The 19,719-nt window shown below is 41.5% G+C and overlaps 1 protein-coding gene across 1 annotated transcript; it reads right to left on the reverse strand.

Moving 5' to 3' along the window:
• Positions 1 to 5,125: 5,125 nt before the first annotated feature.
• On the reverse strand, positions 5,126 to 17,440 carry exoc3l2a (exocyst complex component 3-like 2a). The gene is made up of 13 exons (XM_028032307.1): positions 17,262 to 17,440; positions 14,707 to 15,276; positions 13,993 to 14,207; positions 12,844 to 13,594; positions 12,633 to 12,747; positions 12,433 to 12,543; positions 12,239 to 12,339; positions 11,357 to 11,467; positions 11,134 to 11,269; positions 9,910 to 10,032; positions 9,633 to 9,788; positions 8,585 to 8,706; positions 5,126 to 6,229 (listed from the first exon to the last, which is right to left on the reverse strand). The coding sequence occupies exons 2-13, from the start codon at positions 15,249 to 15,251 to the stop codon at positions 5,914 to 5,916; spliced, it is 2,802 nt and encodes a 933-aa protein (XP_027888108.1). The 5' UTR covers positions 15,252 to 15,276; positions 17,262 to 17,440; the 3' UTR covers positions 5,126 to 5,913.
• Positions 17,441 to 19,719: the final 2,279 nt, after the last annotated feature.

The raw sequence follows: 19,719 nt of genomic DNA on the forward strand, positions 1-19,719 counted from the left end.
TACATCTGGTCCTGAGCTGAATCTTGGCCTAAGTGGTGTGCTGGCCGACACTCCAGGTTGAGAGCAGTGATACCAACAAACGGTGACTTACAATCCTTCAACTCTAGAGCAAACTCACCTACACAGAGAATGTCTCAGATGATGGAAACCGGAAGAAAAGGAGATGGAGGAATCAACCTGGGAATAAAAACCCCTTCGTTTGATGTACCAAACAAAGGGGCTGGGTACATCCCCTTCGTTTTGTACATCAAAGGGGATGTACCATAACTTATCAATTTTGGTAGGATATGACCAAATCCTACCAAAGAATTGAAAGAGCATACATGAAAAACATCCCAGAAGCACTGATCATGACAGGACAGCAGATCTAGCACACCTGGCAAGATCCCAGGTGCAGGAAAAGAGGATCCAGACTAGAAGGAAAGAAATACACAGAAAGCCATGACCAAGTAGCTGGTATACAGTAGTGCACAGAAATTAAGTGGAAGTACGAAGTGGAGACCCCTAGGTCAAAGTGAAAATCACTTCCCAAGTTGGTGGAAAACAACCAAACTAAGATCCTGTGGGACTTCCACATACAAGCTAACAGAACAGTAATGACCAGCTAATGGTTGTCCATCACACTGTACAGCACTTTAGTACTGTACATTTTCTACAAACTGGATAAGCAAGTGATCTGTAGAAGCTACGTAAGTCAAAGTAGTTTTGATCACCAGTCTAGACTAAACAAGCCCTCTTGCTTAGAACTGCGCAACCTTTTGAGTACTTAATAATGCACTAAAAGCTGTATGAAAAACAAGCAGAAAAGAGTGGAAGCATTAAAAGTGCATGACAGTGTGAACAAAGCAGGGCACGGCTTGCTTCCGAAAACAAACACTGAATACAGCCTGATGGATTTTCCATTGCAGAGCAGTGTTAATGAGAGGAAGCAGGGGAGTGCTTCCCAGGGATTGCATTGTGATATCGTGCACCGTTTCACCTTCAGCAGTTTGATCGAGGGAAACCTCCAAGAGTTGGGCTAATCTGTCCTTCTCAGTCAGGGATGGTAAATCCCCGCTTGGGACATTTGGAAAACTGCCATATAGCATCCGCCAACTGCCTGCTATAAGAAAGGATGTTTGATAATGCCTTTAGATATAGTTCTGACTGAAAAACCAGCCTGCCAAACTTAACATTTAACCTATGCCAACTTTACTTAATGTGCTTCCTGTTCTAGTCCACAAATTCTTGGAACACATCAAAATAAAAACAAGTGCAGAGAGCAGTGAGAGGTCAGCGAGATGTAAGATCTGCTGGTGATTACAGGAAAAAGCCTAAGGGACAAGACTTGATATGTCAAATGAAACCCATTGTTATCTAGACGGTGGTGCACCTTCCTCTACCTGGCTGCTATGGAACCTGATGGAACCAGTTCAGTTTTATTTACATCATGCAAATTCATATCAACAATAATCTTCAAGGTACTTTGAAGTACAAACACATCAATAGAAATTCATCGAATTCTATTCAGTTTATTCCAAGGATGAGGTGACAGTAGGGAAAAAGTTTACCAGCAGAACCAGGCTTCATTGGGCACAGATTGAAATTGAGAGGTAACTGCAACAAAACAGCAACATAAACATAGAGAACATTCTAATTTCACATGAATAGAGCCTACACAGCTTGTAGTCACCAGACACATTCCTGCTGTATGACAACAGTGCTGTTAAACAAGCATAGTGAGCAAGAATGGATTACTTCTCATGTAATGTATCACTCATGTAGAACTGAGATCTATACGAAATGGTTCCGTTTGCTAGGAACTGTTCCTTCTACAGCAACCAACAAATGACATAAGAGGTCACATCACAAGTGGCGCAACAGCATTATAGACGGTTTTCAGAGCAACCAGTTAAATACTGGTTACACTTACACTTCTAAGCTGTTGACATCTATCTACTGTAAGGGTTAATGAAGATATTCTGAAGGGTGTGGCAGGTGGGCTATTACTTGTTTCAGTTTGGCCTACAAAAGTAGGTTTGACTCTTTAAGCCCCCAGGCAGTTATACAAAACCATTGAAAGACAGATTTTTCTGATCCGTTTGATCAAACCTAATCAGTTTTTAACCATATCCAGACAACTATAAACAACTTTGCCAAGATGTCTTTTCACCTACTGCTTCTTAAGCCATATTTTCAATGCTTAAACATAAATAGTTTTTGTAGTTTAGTCTCCTCTCTGTCTAGGGGACTAGACACAGAGGATGCCTTGTAAACACTGAAGACAGCATTGGCACCAGTTGATGGGAATTGATTCGGCTGTGGTGATTTTATCATGCAGTTGCCTGATATACTGTATGGGTTGCACAAATGTCATTGTGGACTGATGTCAGAACCAGTGGATGTGTTAGACCATGAATATTCTACCTTAGACAGACGAAACCAAGGTGGGACTGGGGTATTGTTATCCAAACATTGTATAACCCTAACCTATCTGGTCCTGCCACACAAGTTTTCAACTCTTTACAACCACCCTATGTCACCCTACAATGTGTTTCAGTACCTCTCAGTCTGTAGGATCAATCCAAAGGCTGACCAATGGAAGGTAGGGTTGGCTACATCATCTTTCATTGATATGTGCAATGCAGTGTCTTTATTATGTTGTCTGTTCACTAACATTCTCTAACAGACCACTTAGGCCTTCAGATAACAGACTTAACTTAGATTAAATTACATACAGGTGGACTCTTAGATTTTTTAAGGTGTATCAAGGGAAATGGTGGTCAATACATAATGTATGCATGAAACTCTTCAGATTTGGACCTTTTTGTTCTTTCACTAAAAGTTGGATTATCATATAGAAACCCAATAAAAAAGAATCAACTTTGTGGTCATGATATGAAAACTGTTGAAGGATTTCAAAGAGGATGAATCCTTGTGTTTGGCCCCTTTACCTTCCAGTTTGTCATTTGAATTCAGATTCGAAGTGCTGACTTGGAGAGGTCAGTGTGCAGAATGAGCCCTAGTGAGGCAGGCCAGCTTTGTTCTGAACAGGCCACTAGCAGCGCAGACATGAAAAAGCTCCCCGGCTGAACCAGAGGGGAAGTTTCCTCCTGGTGCCAAATGTAAACTTGGCTCCAATAAAAGCATCCGCTGGCACCTCAGTGGACAACAGGAAATCTTTGTTTATCAAAAACTATCCCGTTGTTGGCCTCGGGGTCTATGACCCCTTTTGTTGTGGCAGAACCCCTTAATTTAGGATCTGTTTACTGAAAAAAAAAGCCAGGCCCTTAAGATAAACAACAAAGACATAAAGTATGTGTGTATATATAGGCACTGCACAGATTGTGCGTCAGTCCGTCCGGCATTTATCTTTCTGTCAAAGTGCCTCTTGATATGTATTGTTTCACATATGAGGGGTTCCAGACTGCAAACTCTCAAATAAAGATTGAAGCAGTAATTGAAGTATAACATGTCTCTTTATTGTTCAGGAAAACAGAATACATAGAGTTCCATTAGACAGTATTCACACTCTTTTGCGTTTCTTTTTTTTCTTTACACGTTTTTGCTGCTTTGTATTCTTATTCCAAAATCCATTTCATTGATTTTCTTGAAAAAACCCCATAAAAATAAAATAAATATGGGCCCAAACAGTCCATAATCACAAACTGAAAACTAATTTTTAAACATTTCTTAAACTTATAAAAAACTCAGAATTGGGGGCAGGGGGAGCACTTACATCCTGGACTGACCACCAGTCATCAAAGTGCAGTGTGGAGACAAACAAAAGTAGCTACGTATGAATCCTAGCGACAATTTTGTGACTAATTAACCTAGCATGCACTGTGTGACTGTGTGAGCTCCACCTCCATCACCGGACTATGGCAAATAACAATGCTATGGAAAGTTACCAAATATAAATACATCTGCCAGCATCCAACAAACATTCCGAGATGGACTGAAAGAGATGGATAAATGTTGACCCTGCCTTTATCATCTTGTTCAACCAAATTGACCAATCCCAGTTCAAGAGCCTTGGCGAACAAGAACCCAGCAGTCATTGAGGGACAGCTGCACTGTTATCTTCTGGAAACAGGAGAACCTTTCAAAAAAACAGCCATAGTTAACTCACTCCCACAATCCAGCCTTTATGATAGAGTAGCTTAATGGGAAAATGTGTTGGGTTTGAAATTTTGCTGGCCAAACCAAGAGAAACAAAATTTTCTTATGTGATGGCTTAAAATCTGAGTGGCATATCTTGAGAAAATCAGCCACGACTCTTTACTTGGTTGACACTGTCCATATTGTCAAGCATTGTAATGGCAGCCTCGTGCTCAGGAGATGCTTCTATGCAGTAGGAACCGATTGACATGGCTGCATGAAAGGGAGAGAGGGACTCTTCAAGAAAGAACCAAGACGCAGGTGTACAAAGCCTATAGAGAGACCCAAGATTTGAGACTTTAAACAGGGTCAAAGCTATCTCAATAAAACCTTAAACAATTGGTATATTTATGTTTGTACAGTGGACCCCTGCTGTTTTGTGAGTCAATGTTTGCAAATTGTCCTAAATTTCTGTGGGTCATATCTCTATAATTATCCATAGAAATCTGCCTAATCACAGATTCTTTCATTGACCATGTCTAAAACATTCAAATGAAAGTGACATGCTCTTGGCATTTACAAAGCAATCAATCCGGGACCGCCATTTTTTTTTTACCTTGGTGCTGATTGGCTGTATCCACAAGAGCAGAGATAACAGAGAATTGATGTTAGCTTCTGTGGAAGTGTCGAGACAGTTTTCACTGTGTTTACCAAGGCATTATTAAGGTATTTCAGTGTTTTAATTTTAAAAATAGGCATTTTTAGAAGGGATTTCAAGTATTTACAGATTTTAGCCCCACTGTACCCATTATTTGTAAATGCTTGCATTTTCTAACATTTAAAAAATGCCTGAAAACTGGTTTTATTCATGTCATTATGAGTTGTTTTGTGTAAATTATTTAAAACTATCCTTAAGTCGAGATCTGAATAAGTCTGGCAAATTGTGGAAAAAGTGGAGGAGTGTGAATACTTTACGATGGTACCGTTTATCATCGTTTATCATGTGGCGCAGGTCAGAGCATCTGAACCAAAAACAACCCAGACGTGTTTATTCTGCCCAGTCAATGAGCTTTTATTATGTTTCCGGCAATTAATCCATTTCATTCACAGTCAGAGTTCAATACATTTTCACACCATCTTGCTTTACAACAACAAAATCAATCCTCCAAGTTAAAGAGAACACTCTCTCCAAATTAAAGCAAAAACCATTTTTAGTTCTATTACCTTCCAGAAAAGTGCCATAAAGGGGGGTAAAAAACAACAACAACCTTGCCTTTGAAACAGCACAGTCTTCTTGGTCCACTTACACACACCCACCACTATACTTGCAAGCTTCATCTTGAGAAAGCTCAGAGTGTCTCTGTGATGCAGAGATCAGGGCTCTGTGGGGGCCAGCCCATCTGTCCAGGAATCTTAGTACTTTAAGTCACAGAAAAACAGTTCAGCTGCATTATGCAGAGTGAATTTAGGTCCCATTATAAAGCAGATGATGCTGATTTGTAGATATCTGAATATGACGAGGTTAATACACTGCAATATGTACTTTATACTGTATATATAGTCTAATGAATTTTGTAGAGTTACACAAGAATAAAAAGCAACAAAGTACAACACAGATTGTTTTTCTTTGTCTTCTTCTCTACATGTAAAGATCAACACCAAGAACAAAAAACTGATTTCACAAACCTCAAAATCTCTTTCAGATTTTCTAAGGTAAAGATGGAGATATGTCAGCGAGCATGTACAATACCAGCAGTACCTGAGGTCAAGTTTTTTTTAGGAGACTGGTAACACTGTTTGGTATCAAAGGTTCATGTACATGTCATCAAGCTCCTACTCTTCTCTATGAAGCTTGTTTGCGTCTCCTGCTGTCTCAGCTGCTTGAGGTGTGGCATGCCGGGCGCTCGTCCTGTGCCTGCGCCGCGGCCGGTGCTCCGAGAACCAGTTGGACACGGTCATGGCGAGGCGCAGGAGACCCAGGCTGATGCAGTGCACCTCCGACGTGATGGGGATGTCGGCAAAGAGAGCGCGCTCCCGTGAGATGAGGGCGCTGCTGCATTCGAAGTCTTTGACAACGTTAAGGATCTCCTGCCGCTCCGCCTGTCGTGTCATCCCCCTCACATTCAGCAGGGTGGAGACGTGCTTCTTCCTGTGAGGCGGAAAGAGGCATTGAGGAAGTTAGTCGGTAGGATGGCGTTAGTGTGAAACCATCACTGTTCGGTGTCGTCAATGTCTGTCATAAGTGTGAGTAACAGTCAAAACACCCTGACTCAAAGCATCTGTTTCTGGGAAGGAGCACCAGGAAACGCCACGCCATATTTGATTTGGACTCGTTCAGTTACGGTCAGGAACTTTCATTATTACCGTTAATGTCCTGTTTATTTTGGACTTTGATAATGTATTGTAATGTATTGGGATGGAAAAAGGATGGTCCATTCCAGTAAACCAACAATGGTTGTGTCTCCTGTGCTTTTTAGCATTGTCACCTGTCAGTTTTCTCCAAATTGAGCTCAGTCATTTCAGAAGCTTATCATTATGCTTTTCCTGCTCGGAAGCAAGCTTACAAACTTTTTGCTGTTGGAACGCCAGTGTTGTCAAACTTCAAGTTGACAACACTGTCAAGAAGGAGACGCTGATCAGTTGGATGAAAAAGAGCCTGATATTATGCCGCACATTATTCCGGTAGTGTTTTTTTACAGAATTTTTTGGCACTATTCCTATTCATTTGACAGTAATCTGACAGGACAGGTCCAGAAAGAAGGCGGGGAAAGACTTGCAACAAGGGAATCAAAATAGGAGTCAAAATCAGGACTGCCGCAGTTTACAGCTTCTATACGCCCACTCGAACCACATTGCCATGCAATGTCCTTTTGCCAGAGTTTGCAGTGCCTCTTTGGTAAATTTCTTCTTTCTTTTTTTTTACAATTCAAACTGCCTGACAAACTCACCTAATTCTTCAGTCTTGTCACATGATTGTGACTAGACGACTTGCTACGTAAAAAGTCATTGCAGAGTAAAGAGTCGACAAGGTGACTAGTTGGTGCAACTCCTAATTTCAAAAATCTGGCCCTACTTATCACCCTCAGGTGATATGTAATTTAGTAGGATGTCCTAGGGCACAGGTGTCCTACTCCAGTCCTGGAGGGCCACTGCCCTGCAACCTTTAGATGTGCCTCTGCTGTACCACACCTGAATAGAATAATTAGGCCATTAGCAGGCCTCTACACAAGAAGGAGGTAATTAAGCCTTTTCATTCCAGTGTTTTGTACCTGTGGCATATCTAAAAACTGCAGGACAGCAGCGCTTGAGGACTGGAGTTTGACACCCCTGTCCTAGAGCAACCCAGGAACCACCATGGATCAAGTTAACTGGAGTGACCTTACCCAGGAGACCCAGGTTTTACAATGCCATGGACATAGTAAGAAGCTGATGCTCCAAAATCAACACCTTCAAGTTTGATGGAAATGTCTTGCTTCCACAAAAACACAAATCACATAGTTGTTGGTGAAAAGTCTGACGATCAAACAAGGCAATGATTGGGTTTTTTTATCCACAAGGTCAAGAACAATATTCGTAAGTGTCAAAATGTGAGCACAGCAAGTTCAGGTATTCTGTGGCAACTACTAAGTACTAGAGAAATAGATCCACCATAGCTAGATAATAAACTCAAAGAGTGGATGAAGACGGATGACTACCTCTAAGGTCATCTTCACCTGAAATCAACAGTTGGTTGTAATGTAGCAAACCAATCTAAACATTAAGCTTTTGGAATGGCTTTGAACACTACTCCAATAAAAAACATGCAGACTATGCTTAACAGCTGGGTCACTGCCAGGGAAGCAACCAGTCTGAATGAACTGCAAAAATATCCAACCAGGGTTACGCCAGCTGAATGGACAGTGGTCCAAGTAGGATGAAGCACACAATACTTAAGGAACGCCTGGCCTCTTTGATGTATTAGATTTCTGTTATGTGGTAGTTTATAATAAACTACCAGAAGGAAGTGACGGCTGAATGAGGAGTTTATGTCTGAAGTGCCATGTCTTATCCACTTCCACACCTCCTTCTTTTTTAAATTCTAATTGTGGCACCAGTCTGTCTCCTGCTGGGTGGCAGGAACAGGAAGTACTCGGCAGCAGCTTCCTGTCTATTCCTCGGAGACTTATACGTCACATGCTGATAAAGGTTGCCAACGGTCACCTGAGTCATAATCTGTGCAAACAAGCTGGAACTTCTCCTCGCGAACCCCCAGGGGCCTCTCTGTCTCATCCATTTTTAAACCAGGCCCTTGCTGAGCTCCGAAAATAGTTTGTGTTAATATAGAAAAGTTTCCACAGCCCTTTTCCTTGTTTTGACCCATTGTTTTGATCCAAAGAAGAACAACAAAATAATCATACATGTTTTGTTTTGCTTTTGTAATTTTAGTGTCAGCAAAGCCATGGTGAGAGTGTGTTTTTTAAGCACGAAATAATAAAGGGAGTTCAAATCCGGGTTGTGATCTCACCTTATATCGGGGAACTCCTTCACCAGGACAGCCACCTCCATCTGGATGGAGGGAGTGTCTTCAAGGAGGATGATGTCAGCTAGGTGGGAGATGATGCTGTCCAACCAAGATGCATTTGACTCCTGGAGCACAGAAAAGTGCATCTTTACAAACTCATTAAAGTGATCAGCTTGTTTTTTTTTTGGACTAAATTTGAATAGTGTTTTCGCCACGCTTCTTCAGCTTAAACATTTCCCTTTCAGAGGAAGCATGGAAAGCAGTCCAGAGAGAGCAACTTCAGAGGAAAAACAGATTAACGCCTCCTAAGGCCAGAGGTCAAACACTTAATTCACTGGTGAATAACAGATCTCCACCTCCGTCTTCCGAGTTTTTGTTTTCCCCTCAAACGCTCAGGAAAAGAGGGATTAATTCCTTACTTCGGCATTCGGTAGAAAATAACAGCATCCCTTTTAGACAGCCATTAAAAAGTCATCCTCTTCCCCCCCTGCCCAAATGTTCCCAGTTTCCACAGAGGCTCCGTCCCCAGAAAAGCCATCAAGGCCAAGCCAGAGGCACATCAAAGCTGGCCAGCTGACAGGAACAGGAAGTTCCTTCCAAACACAGCAACTTCCTGTTGTCAGCCGAGGTGACGGACACTTGTTTGAACTCGCACCCAAAACGGGGGCAAATGCCACTGCGTCAAGCCCAGTTGTTGTACTCTCTCTTCCCTCCTTTGACATGTGCTAACGTAAGCCCGGTTCATCCATCTCCATCTTTGTGAAGGCAGCCATTTTTCAGGGCTGCCATCACCGAGACATGTTCTTTTCTTGTGTAAACACTGTCTGACTTTTTCCTGACCCGGGAAGTTCAGAGGTCAATCTCCACTCACCATCACCCTTCTCCCTCGCCAGCTTGTTGTTTTGTTTTTAAGAATCCTCCCCCCTGGAATACCTTAACATTTCTCGTCTCCAAAGACATAAACTTTACGCTGGTCATGGATGCTTCCCCATGCTAAAGCGTTTCTTCCAAATCTAACACGTGTCGTTTTGTGCGTGCACATCAAACTTACCAGATCTCTAAAGAGGCCTTTCAACTGCTTGGCCTCGTCTTGTAGTCGAAAAGCCATCCTCTTTCTCATCTTGGAGGAGGTGCAAATGATCCGTCCTCGCATAATGGCCCGGACGTACTCCACCAGGATCCGTCTATGCACCTCACCCACCAGTGTCTGCCGGTTTAGAAAAAGTAAGCAATGATCTGCTACATACACCATTCATTCAATTCTTTAAAAAAAAAGCCTTTAAAATATTTGTTCCCACTTCACAACAAGGTCGGTGAAGGTTTTGTACCTGATACGGAGGAGGATCCATCCTTTTGAACTTTTTGAAGTGCTGTTTAGTGCTGGCTTCAATTGCTTCAAAGGCTTCGGTGTTGTTCAGCCATTTCCTCTTCATCAGTTTGTCGAAGAAAGGCTGTAAACAACAGATCAGAAACACATTAACAAAGTGCAGCGTGATACATTTCTGCAACACACACACACACACACCCACCCCCACAGCTCTCTGAATGCTTTTTATAGCTACCTCATACATGTACAGTCAAGAAAAAAAAAGAAAGTACGCCCTCTTCCAGTTTTAGGGCTGCGTGTGGCAGGACAACGTGAAAATGATCTGATTTCCACCAAGCATGCAAAAATCAAAAACTACAAGCTTCTGTGGCCCACTTGCCTGGATTGGTGTTAACTGTTGTGAAATCATTATTTACCAGTGGAAGACATTTAATATAATTCCAAATCTTCCTAGAAGTGGACTTCTCGCTACATTCACAACAAGATCAGACTAAAATATACTCAGAGAATAAAAGGCACTGAGCATTTTATTCTTCCCGACAGATTTCTGTCTGGAAGCTAAAGCTTGGCCCAGAGTGGCTCATCAACACGACCTAATCCTAAACACACCAACAACTCTACAACAGAAAAGCTGAAGAAGAAAAGAATTAAGGTGTTGCCAGGGTATAGTGAGGGACCTTAGGAGAACCGCATAAAACAAAATGACAAAAAAATAATAACAGAGCTATGATTGAAATATAGCAATGTGAGAGACTCAGAAATCATACAGAACATGATTACATTTAGTAATTGTTGATAAAACAATTACTAAATGGCCTGCAGGGTACTTAGGGTGTACTTAGATTTTCACTTGCAACTTCAGGCCTGTATAAAGACCTTTTGGTTTGATCTTTATTAATGACAGTGTGGAATCTGATGTGTCTGTTTCTACATGTGAGATTTTTTTTTTCAAATGAAACCCACTGTAGATCAGTTCATTTTCTATATCCAGAACTGAAAAAGGAAGCACTTTCTTCTTACAATACTTTTTTTTTTTTAAGTATTGTAAAAATACTTTTTTTACAAAGTATTTTGTAAAATAAAAAAGTATTATCTTAGAACTGGTGATCTTAAAAAATGTAATCTCTTAGGGTTTATAATGAAATTCACAAAGCTAGCTATTGAAACTGAACATCCTGCTGGAATATTAAAATGTTTAGTAATGAGAATAAATTGTCCTGCTGACCCTGATGTTCTCAAACAGTCTTCCCGTCAGAACCCGCACTGACAGGTTGACGACTCTGTCCAGGGAAGAGCTGGCTCTCTGGGCTGACTCTTCGCTGCCCTGTGGGTCGCACTGCCTGCAACGCTCCACGAAGTTCCTGCAGCAAGTAGCACATTAAAGTTATTTACCGCAAACCTTCCCATCAGCAGTCAAGTAAATCATGTCACTATGGTTACAGTTGTACCTCAGAGGAGGGCAGCAGTTGACCAGCGCTATGGTCTTGGACACGTATCCGTCCCCTCTGTCTCCAAACTCTGCCTGTGTGTCGTGAAACATCTCCACCTTCCTCTGGAAGCTGGAAACATGGAAGGTTTGTGAGAAATTTCTGAATGAATGTCGACTAGAGAAGCTATGAACAGCAACGATCAGCCAAGAACCTTATAATAGACATATGTAAACAATTTTACAAATTGTGGAAATTGTCTGAGCTCTAAACACAATGGGACTCGCCATGAAATAATAAACCCAATAGTAATGTGCAGATGTTTTACATCTGTGTCGTGGCTACATGTTGTTTTGGGAGTTTTGGTTAACCAAATGATCCTGTAATCGAATCTCAGTTGAGAACTGTCCTCGTGACCCTGTTACTGGGTCACCACTGTTACTTCCTTAGACCACTTCTTATAGAAAGTGACCACTGCAGACAATGAACAGCCCACAAGAACCGTTTGCTCGTTTTTCCTGCTTCTAACACCTCATCTTCAAAGACACAATGTTCACTTGCTGCCTGGTATATTCCAACCACCATGATGAGGCACCATGATGATTAGATAAAAATGTGTTATTCACTTGACAGTGGTCATTATGTTATGCCTGATTGGTGCAAATGCCTTAGTTCTATTCCTAACATCAGACTAAAAATGTAGTTTCCTTAAAATCATGGAAACAAACCCATTAATGTTGAGTGTGAACTAAAATTAGAAGTGTTGTTCTGTTTGTGCTTTGTTTATAGCTTTAAAGTGATCTTACTGTTAATCCTGGTTCCCAAATTATATTTATTCTCATGATAAAACTTGTCATCCTGTATAAATGATCTAATCTAATTTCATGTTTGATATGAACTCACTTGTAGAGGAAGTCAGCAAGCCCAATAAGACAACAGCGGGCAACTCTTGCACCTAAAAACTGGCTCACAGATGTGGATCTATCCAAATCCACCTTCAGCCTCTGGAAATGTCACAAATAAGGGTTAGAATTTACATTCTCAATCAGAAATTTGCAAGAAGGTTTGGGTAAAGATACCAAGACGCTACGCTGTACCTGGATCACTGAGCGCGCCAGGTTTGACTGATACTCCTCTATATGTAGAGTCTGGGCCCATCGTCTCTCCTCATCATCCAGAACCTGGATCAGCTCTGTTGTCACTTTATCCTGAAAAGAAAAAAGTTCCATGAAAATAAATCTTCCATCCAGCTTTTTATAAGAATATCTATAAAAAAATAAATAAATCTTCCTCTTACCCTGACTATACTGATGCAGTCTTCCTCCAGCCTGTCCACTGTCTGTTGAGGAAGAATAGGCTCCAGTGTAGAGTAGTGTATGGCTGTACTGGTGCCAATGGTTCCTAAGACATCCCTATGGGAAAACAGACATTAACAAAAAGATGTATCACGGAAACTTAGGTATATCTTCATCAGACTGATGCATCCTGTAAAGACTGTTGTCACCAACCTGTTGTAGATGTTGTAAAACCAGTCTAACAGTGAGTAGACATCTGTGATCTGCAGCGGCCCACTGGTGATGGTCCGGAGACGTTTGGCGATGGCCTGATGGTAACTTTCCACATACACCTGGAAGGCTGCAAATTCCTCTGGGTAAATGGACACAGCGTTTCTCCTGGCCGCGTCCAGGTCGTCCACCATCCGGCTCCTCAGACGCTCCAGATACGAGGCTAGCTGGCCTGCCTGAGTGTCCACCTGGTGAGGCAGGCTCCAGTCCGCAGCTTCTGCCACCGCCTGCCTCCACTTGGTCTTCAGCCGCCGAGGGCGCTGGCTGGGTTGGATGTTGGGACTCACTCGCTCTGTCTTGGACTCCTCTCTCAGAGCCCAGGCAGCATCGGCATGCTCCTCCTGTTGGATCACTAGCACCACTAGGCCAAGGTTAGGGCCAGCACTGGGTTGGCGGAGCGACTCTCTCACCACGTCCCACATCTCCTTCTGCAATGCTTCGTACAAGAGCTCCACATCCTTAGCCTTCCTCCTGCTAGAGTCTAGCGTTGCATTAGAGCTGAGGGCCTCGTCAAATGATGAAGATGACAAAAGGTGGCTAATAGGTGGGGTGCTGGGACCTAAGGTAGAAGTAGGGGTGGATGCAGTTGTGGCTGGCAGCAAAGACAGGAGCTCACACTCTCGTTCCAACTCCAGAATGTGTGTGTCAGCCAAGAGAAGGTCTCTGTGGTTGACTAATTGTAGAATCTCCAGAACTGTTGGAATGCAACAAATAGAAAGCTAAGTTTAAGTGACAAGACTCAAAAGGATTCAGATAAAACGAGGAACATGCTTTTCTGTAGTCATGATTATTGAGTATCTGTGCAAGTGTCTGAGCTACAGACTGGGTTATCTCTGCTCATTCTCTACATTCTTCTGTTCAAGCAATGCTCCCTGTGGAATAAGTTCCACAGGTTAAGCTTGTGGTTTAGCTTTTACAAGAAAGTATGGTGGGAGGAAGTGCAATCATTTCCTGATCTGACAGTCAACTGATGAGAGACTCGGGAATCTGGGGACCTCTCAACCTAATCAGAGCGTTGTCTTAGACTCACAGGAAGCACACATAAACCTTGAACGGGAAGTTCTGAACTGATGCTGTTTCCTTGATTCTTACCTGACAGGGGCTCTCTGGTTTTGATCACCGGTTCCTCCTCTACCTCCTCCTCGTCGGCCTCTTGGGAAGCCTTGTCCGACATGGATTCCCTCTTGAGCTTGCCCAAGCTGATCCTAAGAAACGAGGGTCGCCTGGATCCCTCTGCCTCGCACTCTGTGCACAGGTCCCCACAGGGCAGGCTTTCCCTGCGCTCCTCCTTTCGGCGACCTGTGAAGCTGGAGAGCATTCACAGCAGCGACACCAGAACATGAATTAAAACCTCCTTAAGGACTGCTTAGTGCATTGCAAAACAGTATTTGCTGTTATGGTTGGAATGGCACTTATTTACACACATCTGCTAAAGTGTGGTGCTGCAGAGGATAGACTAATTCAATGAGCCAAGCAAGTAGACAACATGTCAGAAGAAAACAAAAGAGGTACCATAGAGCCACCACAACAACATTACATCACACCTTTGAACTAAGCTTCATCTAGATGATGCTGAGACATTATTGGAACAGTTTCTCAATTTTTCGTTTCTTCCATTACTTTTATTTTAAACTAAAGTACTTGCCCCTATTTCAAGCTTATCCAACATTTTTTGAACAGACCGACAAACGTATGTGTACCAATAAAGTAAGCCATATTGTTGTAAAGTCACACAATCACGACTCAAACAATATATTTTTTTGCAGTTTGTTCCCCATCCGACTCCCCTCAGCACCCCTTCCTCACCGAAGTAGGGTCATAATCCCCTCCGAGCCTCTTCGCAGCCCTTTCTTCTTCTCCTTCTCTGCTGGGAGTGTATTTGAGTCTCCAAGGTTATAGTGGGGAAAGCTGTTCCCCCACACATGTCGTCCTGATATGCGAAGACCCTTCCCCAGTTTTCCAAGAGTTTTGAGGGGTGACACTCCACAGATCCGCTCCAGAGTCCCCCGGAGTGGCTTCGCTTTGGGGTTCCCTGCCCCGTGCTTCTCTGCGTTCACTTCGTTCTCTTCCTCTTCTCCATCCCGGCAGGACCTCAGCTGGAGGTTCCCCCTGACCTCCCCCATGAAGAGGCCCGTGTCGCCCCCATTCTTCTCGTCCTCGTCCAACTCCACATCCTCAAAGGGGTTGAGGTTCTTGTTCAGGTCCTTCAGGTCCTTTAGCTCCTTCAGCTCATTGAGATCATTCAGGTCCCTCAGGTCCAAGTCCAGCCGAGGCAGGATCAGTTCACCGTTTACTCTAGGGAACTCGTGACAGCTCTTGGATCTTCCTGGGAGCTTTTTTAGAATAGGCATGATTGCAGGTGATCCTTAAAAACAACTGCAAAACAAGAACATTTTAGATAAAGTCACATTGTTCAGTGGCACGACAACTACATCCAGGGTAAAGGTTAAAAAAAAGTTCAATCAGTTCATTTGTTTCTGTTAACTATTATTATTTTGACTATGATGTAAAATCCAAACACATTTTTGATGCTTTTGGACATTCTTTCGCAATACAACAGTTTATATAATTGAAATCAAAAACTTTCTATTATAGAGTGCTTATGTAATGCTCCTCAATGTAGAAAATAGGAAACACAGCTATAAATTATTGCCATCTTATCTGACAAACGTTTTGAAAAAATTTGTGTTGGACCACCTGCAGCTTTTGGAGAACAACCAACAAGAATGTTCTAGAAGGCGACTTACCCAAAGTGACGGGCCTGTTACTGCATTTTCTTTTGGACGATTAATAAAATGTGAATGTTTTTGTGAAAAGTAAAATAATCATTCTCTGCAAAAACTCAATAATGTGTTATCCTGTGATCCTCAAAGAGAGCTTGATTTTTAAAGGCAAAAAAATGTAAAGAGTTTTTCAGTAAAGTACATTTCCTGTGCCTACATTATGCTTACTAGCTGCTTATCCAGTGTCAGACTGGGTGTGAATTGCGCAGGTCCAACATGGACACAAACAACAATGCACACTCTTCCTCATACCCTCTGCCATTTTAGGATTACCTATAAACACGCATGTCTTTGGAATGCATGAGGAAGCCAGAGCAGCGGCGGGAAATCCACAAAGACTCAGGGAAAACATGCGAACTCAAAGGGGAAAAGCTTTAGCAACCCATTGGAATATTGCTAATCATAAACTACTAGACTCAGTGCTTCCACATGACCACCAATGCAATTGCAGTCACAGGTTGAGGACAAATAATTCAATATTTTCTGTAAGTTTGTGACTTTGGTCTCACACACGTGCGCACACCATCCCAAATCTTTAGAAATACAAAACATAAAATACAAATTATTACTACCAAATATTATTCCTTCAACTGTTCCTTATAAATGGGGTTCAGTTTCAATGCATCTAATGTTTTCTAGTAATTAATGCTATTTTTCAAAAGGAGTCATCTGATTGTTTGCAAGGCTCCACTTAAACAAACATACTGCTATGCGCATATACTGAATCCTATTGTTTCTTGTTTTTGTCTTTACTAGCAATAAACAAAGCATTCATAGCTCTAATACTAACAGGCTGACACAGACATGTTACTAAATGCACAGAGCTGTGTTATGAATGAACTCAGAGCTGTTGTTTACATTTTTTTGTTAACTCAGTCTGGAGCTCCCATAAGAATTATTCAGACTAAATAACTTTAGTTTTATAAATTTTTTGTAAAATAAATGGTAGCTAAAGGATTACACATACAAAAATATTAACTTTTTACCAAAAACAAATGTAAATCTACTGATATATTTTCGATCATCAGATTGGTTTTAAATTTTTATTTTATTCTGCCCAACAAGCTACCTCCCATATGCAGTGTGCATAATTTTACATACACATCTGAAGACTGGTTTCCAGGTCCAGATCTGGAAACATTTAAAATGTTTCTCAAGTAAGGTTGAAAAACATTTTAAGGCAGTACAATAAAGATCAAATAGGTGTATGATTTAGGATTCGAAATACAGAAACCTGAATCAGGATCATTATTGAGAGAAAAATCATTTGTTGGGATTACTCTTTATGGAGAGAAATCGTCCATGAAGAGTAAAAAAACAGCATTAACAGAGACACAAAACACAAACCAGGGCAGTGATTATAGTTGTTGTTTTGTTTACCTATTTTCATTATTCTTATCTTTGTAAAACAAAAAAACAATGCGAATGTCAATTTAGAGATGTGTTAAAAATATATAAACGAGGTAAGTGAAAGACTTATAACAGCATTATAAACGATTCGGATCATCATCAGAGTAACACCTTAATTGAAAAGTCAGTTGTGTTGGTGGAGTCAGGAGAAAAGCATCTGGGACTTACCTGAACACTGCCTGTGCTGAGTTTCAGTTCAGTGTCATCTTTGAGAGTACTGGTCTTGTGAGCTGCCAGGCTGAGTGTGTGTGAGAGACACTGATGAGTGCAAGAGCGTGTCTGAAAGTGCTGGGTGACTCAAGAGAGCAATGGGGCTGCCTGTGGCTTCCTGATGCTCTCTATTGTGGTGGAAGGTGATATGTTTTCCTGAGGAAAGACCCCCACCTCACCCTCACCCACACCACTGAGCCCATCCTGCGCCCCCCACGCACACGCAGATACACACACCCGCACCCGAGGGACACTTCTAATTACACTAATTGCAGGAGCTGTCCAGTGGAGGGGGACAGGACATACCCCTTGCTCGTCTCTCTAAAATGGGGTTTTGTGTTTTTTGTGACAGCGGTCTTCTAGAGGGCAGAAAACAAAGAAAGAAAACAACAGCCTTGAGAAGAAATTCCATTCCTTCCTCATCAGCCGCTCATTAATCCCCAGTGGAAGATTTAGGTGGAAGATTTGAACTTTCATGACAGTCAACTCTGCTGCTGCTGCTGCTGCTGCTGTTGTGATGCCCTGGCTTTACTGAACAGCTTTGAGCAGCAGCAGTATGGCTCTTCACTGCCACCCAATGTTCACACTGAGTTATGACAAGAGCTTATAACGCCAGGGCAGCCAATGTAAAGCCGAAACATCGTTATTATAAATACCATGCTAGCTAAAATGTTGCCTGTCTATTGAGTTTATGATTAACTGTTTGGTCAAACTGTGAATTATGAATATAGTAGTTAGCAGTAGCTTGTGCTAACTACTTATGTAGGATGCTACTGCTTAGCTAGGGTGAAATAAGCCATTAACACAAACTATTGACACTAACATTATTAAATGGCAAATGGACTTAACTTATATAGCACTTTTCCAGTCATCTTGACCACTCAAAGCACTTTACACTAGAGTCACATTCACCCATTCGCAATCACAAATGCTCACACATTTATACACCGATACGAAGATCGGTAGGCAATTTGGGTGCTTTGCCCAGAGGCACATCGACATGTGGCTGGAATCGAACCTACAACATAGCATAACTTTACCCTTTTACCCTCTTGTTATTTAAATGTGTCAGAGGTTCAATAAGGTCATAGGTTGTTGCGTGTTTCAAGATGGCGGCCTGTAAAGAACTTAGAGGCTCTTTCTAGTCTCTTATAACCAATAAACTGAATCACAGTTTCAGCCTGATTAGACTCACAACCTTCATTCTCACAAAATGTGGTCTGAATGTTAGGTAGAGATAGGCCCAGGGAACTGGCCTCCATCTTTGTCTGGAGTTTCTGACATAAATCAGGCTGAATCGTTTTTTCTGCTTTGTTGTGTTTACTCTTAACATGTTTGCATCATTTTGAGTTAACAGGGCCTTTAACTTTAAGCTGTGTCATTTATTTACCTTTTCTAATGAAAGTTTGCTCAGTCCATCTGCGTTTACCTGGAGGTTCCTTCTCTCACTCATCCACAGTCCCCAAGTTTTCACACAGAACGGAGGGATTGTTTTCTTTAAACGACTCATTTCTATTTGGCATTTCGTGATCGACTAAATGTGACAGATTTGTGATACAAAATTATTAACTGATATGTATAATTATTGTAACATTGAATCAAAATAAAAAAATTTGTTTATACAGAAGAGTACATTTTGTGAACTGGATATATAGCTATATGCATATAAATATTTAAGCTACATACATATAGCTTCACAATAAATATCTTCTGAATGTGATTACTCACAGTATTAAAAAAAATCTAGTTCTCACTGCTCTCTGCTGGACAGATTAAGTAATGTTCCCAATTAACTTCTATCCAGTCTGATGGCTTTGATAAATCTTTAGCAAGCAACTAATCTCATGTTATTATTTATCTGTTTATTTATTTGCTCTAATTGTTAGACATTATTGTAGTAAAGTTTATTAATGTAAGCTTGTACTTCCCTCCTTCTTCAGCTGTCCCTCGGCCAATTAAAATGCAGAAAATTAAGTTATGTTTTTTTCCTACTACATTCCAAAACCAATTTTACGTTTGTTTAGGTTTATTGTCCTGTTAGATCATTCAGTTGTTCTCAGGTCTTAACCTTCTAGCTGTTTCTAAAAGGTATAGTTAAATACCTTTCCAGTTCTTTTTCATTTTGCCATTTAATTTATGCAACGCACCCATAACTCTAGCAGCAAAACAACCCCATGCTGTGATAATACTCCATGCGTAAAAGCTGCTACTTAATCTCTTTAATGTTTTTGATTACAACACACTTTAACTATCAGTCGGTATTGAAGGTATCGTTTGTTGAGCTCGGCCTGGTCTGCACCCTCTTAGTCCATGCTGATATAAAAACTGGTGTTCCAACATCCTCCCAGTTTATCATCTGATCAACACTGGTGGTTCCTGAGCAATGTAACCATCCAAGCCAATAATGAGTGTTTGT

Source organism: Xiphophorus couchianus, chromosome 11, assembly GCF_001444195.1.
Source record: "Xiphophorus couchianus chromosome 11, X_couchianus-1.0, whole genome shotgun sequence".
Lineage (NCBI taxonomy): Eukaryota > Metazoa > Chordata > Actinopteri > Cyprinodontiformes > Poeciliidae > Xiphophorus > Xiphophorus couchianus.